This window comes from Charadrius vociferus, unplaced genomic scaffold, assembly GCF_000708025.1.
Source record: "Charadrius vociferus isolate BGI_N301 unplaced genomic scaffold, ASM70802v2 scaffold1, whole genome shotgun sequence".
Lineage (NCBI taxonomy): Eukaryota > Metazoa > Chordata > Aves > Charadriiformes > Charadriidae > Charadrius > Charadrius vociferus.
This window is the reverse complement of record NW_009647680.1, coordinates 2,746,157-2,748,861: the sequence shown is the minus strand read 5'-3', so window position 1 is coordinate 2,748,861 and position 2,705 is coordinate 2,746,157. Positions and strand designations below refer to the sequence as shown.

Below are 2,705 nucleotides of genomic sequence, written 5' to 3'. Positions count from 1 at the left end.
ACGGTCCATGGCTCTACTGAGCACCACAGCTGCCATTTCGCTGGAGCTGAACAGCTCATGGTAGAGGAACGTATAGTAACAGATCATGTAAGGTGGCAAGAATACTCCTATCTTTCAGTATAATAAAAGATCCAGCCTTTACCTCTAAACCTCACCTTACAGTCTTCTCCATTCTTCAGCCTAAATGTTAAGATAGTTGGCACGAAAAAAAATGTCCTTATGCTTACTGTCATGTAACCAACCACCAGCAGTGGTCAGCTGTACTGACCAGGGTGGGCTTGGTCCTTCCAATTGCTTGAAAATTCCCCCTTGGACCCAATGTGAAAAGACTGAGCAAGGTTCACAGCACACATTAATTCCAGACATAGCGGCTCCCAGCAACCAGAGCCAGGCAACTGCAACTACCCAAAAACTTCTCCAGGGTAAACATCTAAGTCCCCAGAATGGAAATGAAAAACACAGCTGCTCTTTTCTAAAATAATAGCGTCTCTGGTTCACTGGGCTGCAATTCACCCCTTCAGAGACAGCCAAGAGAAGGTCTCTGCCTCGCTGAGCACCCACCCCAACCCTTACAACAGAGCTGGAGTGAAAACAGTAATGCCTACACTTGGTGACTAGATATTATGAATGGATTGACTTCCACCTTTTCTGAGGAGGAAGGCGTATTGACTTCCTTATAAAAAGTCTTCTTTTTTTCTTGCAAGTAACCTAAAACCATATTTCCTTCCAATATTCCTGTATATATTTTAAATCCTGACATCCATTCAGTTTTTCACTAGATGAGCAGAGGTTGAGAGCAAAGGAGTTAATTCAGGTTGATGGGAAGGAATGAAGGAAAGAACAAACAGAGTGAGAAAGGGCTGCATGCTATTTTTCAAAAATTCATTTGGAAATGGAATTTGTCCCACACGTAGGTCTGCCATCCATCTAGGATTTCTTGTTAAGGAACAAAATAGTTCACAGTGCCTGGTTATTACTTTAAACCAACCACCAAGTCTGTAGCATTTAAATCCACAGAGATGCCCTCTGTTGCGTTAGCTAGAACTGTGGCTGCAGGATAAATGATTTCTTCAACTGTCACATACGTCCCTGTTAAAAATCCAACAACTCCAATGACAGCTATAAAAAAGTCTTTAAATATCATCCATAAACTTAAGTTTTCCTTGTAGAAAGTGAGGATTTCAACCAGAGGTGGCAGAATCAGTGCCAGAGTGCTGCTGCTGACGGCTCCGACGAAAGAAATCACCAGGTCTAGGCGAGGGATCAAAACTGCTACAGCACCTAAAACACAAGAAGAGTAACAGTGGCTTCAGATTCAACATCCTCATGAAAACCAAAACTGTGATAAACATATAACCTAGCAGTTCATGCGTTTTAAAAAGTTCTATCATTCACTATTTTTTCAGCTACAAGCGGGGTATTATAGATTAATGAAAGTACTTGTGAGTAAGATACAACTTCATGCTCATGTGAGATACTCAGTTCCAATTCTGAATTTCTGCACGAGCTGGAAGAGCTTCAAGTTAAAGTTTTCTTGTACTTACAGGGTAAATAAATTTGGCCTCTAAATCATAGAGAAATGAGAAATACGAAATTGTATGGAGATGTTTAACTTTTTTGGTTGTTGTTAGGTTTTTAAGACAAAAGAATAAAGTCCAGGAAGAGCAGGGGAAGGTGCTGTTGTAGACTGCCCAGGAGACAGTGGGAAAAAATATATTGCTATTAATTACTATACATTACTAATAATCTAAAAGTTACATAACATTTTTCAGAAGGAACCAAACCCACTGGCCACCTGGCAGTCTCACAACCATGTAAGTCACTTTTACCTACAAACTCGCCTCTTGAAAAATCTTGGTCTATACAACTGCATTCAATTTGTAAAATATCACTATAACAGCTGCCCAGTTAACGAAACAAGAACTTCAATCCGCCAAGAGACAAGTCTGAGCACAAGACCCACTAAGCCTTTTAGCACGGCATGGCCAGTCTCACCTCCTGAATCTACAGCATTCACAGAAACAGAATCCACTCTGTTGGACCAGAACCACCTCTGGTTTTATCCCCTTTGGCCAGCAAGCAGAGGCAAGGTACCCCAGTATTAACTCAGATACACCAGTTGCCACGTAACGTTTTCAGTCCTGCATTAGAAAACAGCTTTCAAAGGCCAGCTGAGTACAGGCCGCTATATGATCCCCTGTACACGGTGGAAATGTCTTTTTTCCCCTTCCATAAGTATATTGCCTTCTAGCTGTCAGACATTAGCATAAACATCCACAGCGTCTGCCTGCTCGCCACCTTCTACCGCATCTCACTGGGACAAGGAAGCAATCAGGAAGAAAGCGAATGGGGAAAATTGGTGTAAAAGGCACTAGCAAATCAAAAATACCATATAAAATGTTTTGGTTCTTCCATACCTTCCTTCTTAACTCTTAAGCCATAATAAAAGCATGTTTGGCTTTAGAGCAACTCCTCCACCAATCAAATATTATGTAGAGAATGTTTACGGCTATAAACAAATGGAACAAGCAGGAAGGAAATCCTCACATAAGACGTGAGGATGAAAACCAAAAGGTGTGTATCAGCTTTACAGTTTCTCAAGATGAGCTTTCTGTTTGCAGCGCATCTTTGCTGTAGGAGAATGCCTCAAATTTTGACAGTTTCTGATTCTGAAAGGCAATGTACTCAAATTCTGTCCGGGCTGA

At 41.3% G+C, this 2,705-nt stretch overlaps 1 protein-coding gene across 1 annotated transcript in view; it reads right to left on the bottom strand.

The window, feature by feature from the left end:
- Nucleotides 1–973: 973 nt before the first annotated feature.
- The window catches only part of SLC36A4 (solute carrier family 36 (proton/amino acid symporter), member 4), a 96,484-nt gene continuing 94,752 nt past the window's right edge, over nucleotides 974–2,705 (bottom strand). Inside the window, exon 10 of the mRNA XM_009881181.1 lies at nucleotides 974–1,281. Within this exon, the coding sequence (XP_009879483.1) occupies nucleotides 974–1,281 (308 nt within the window). The remainder of the gene's footprint in view (nucleotides 1,282–2,705) is intronic.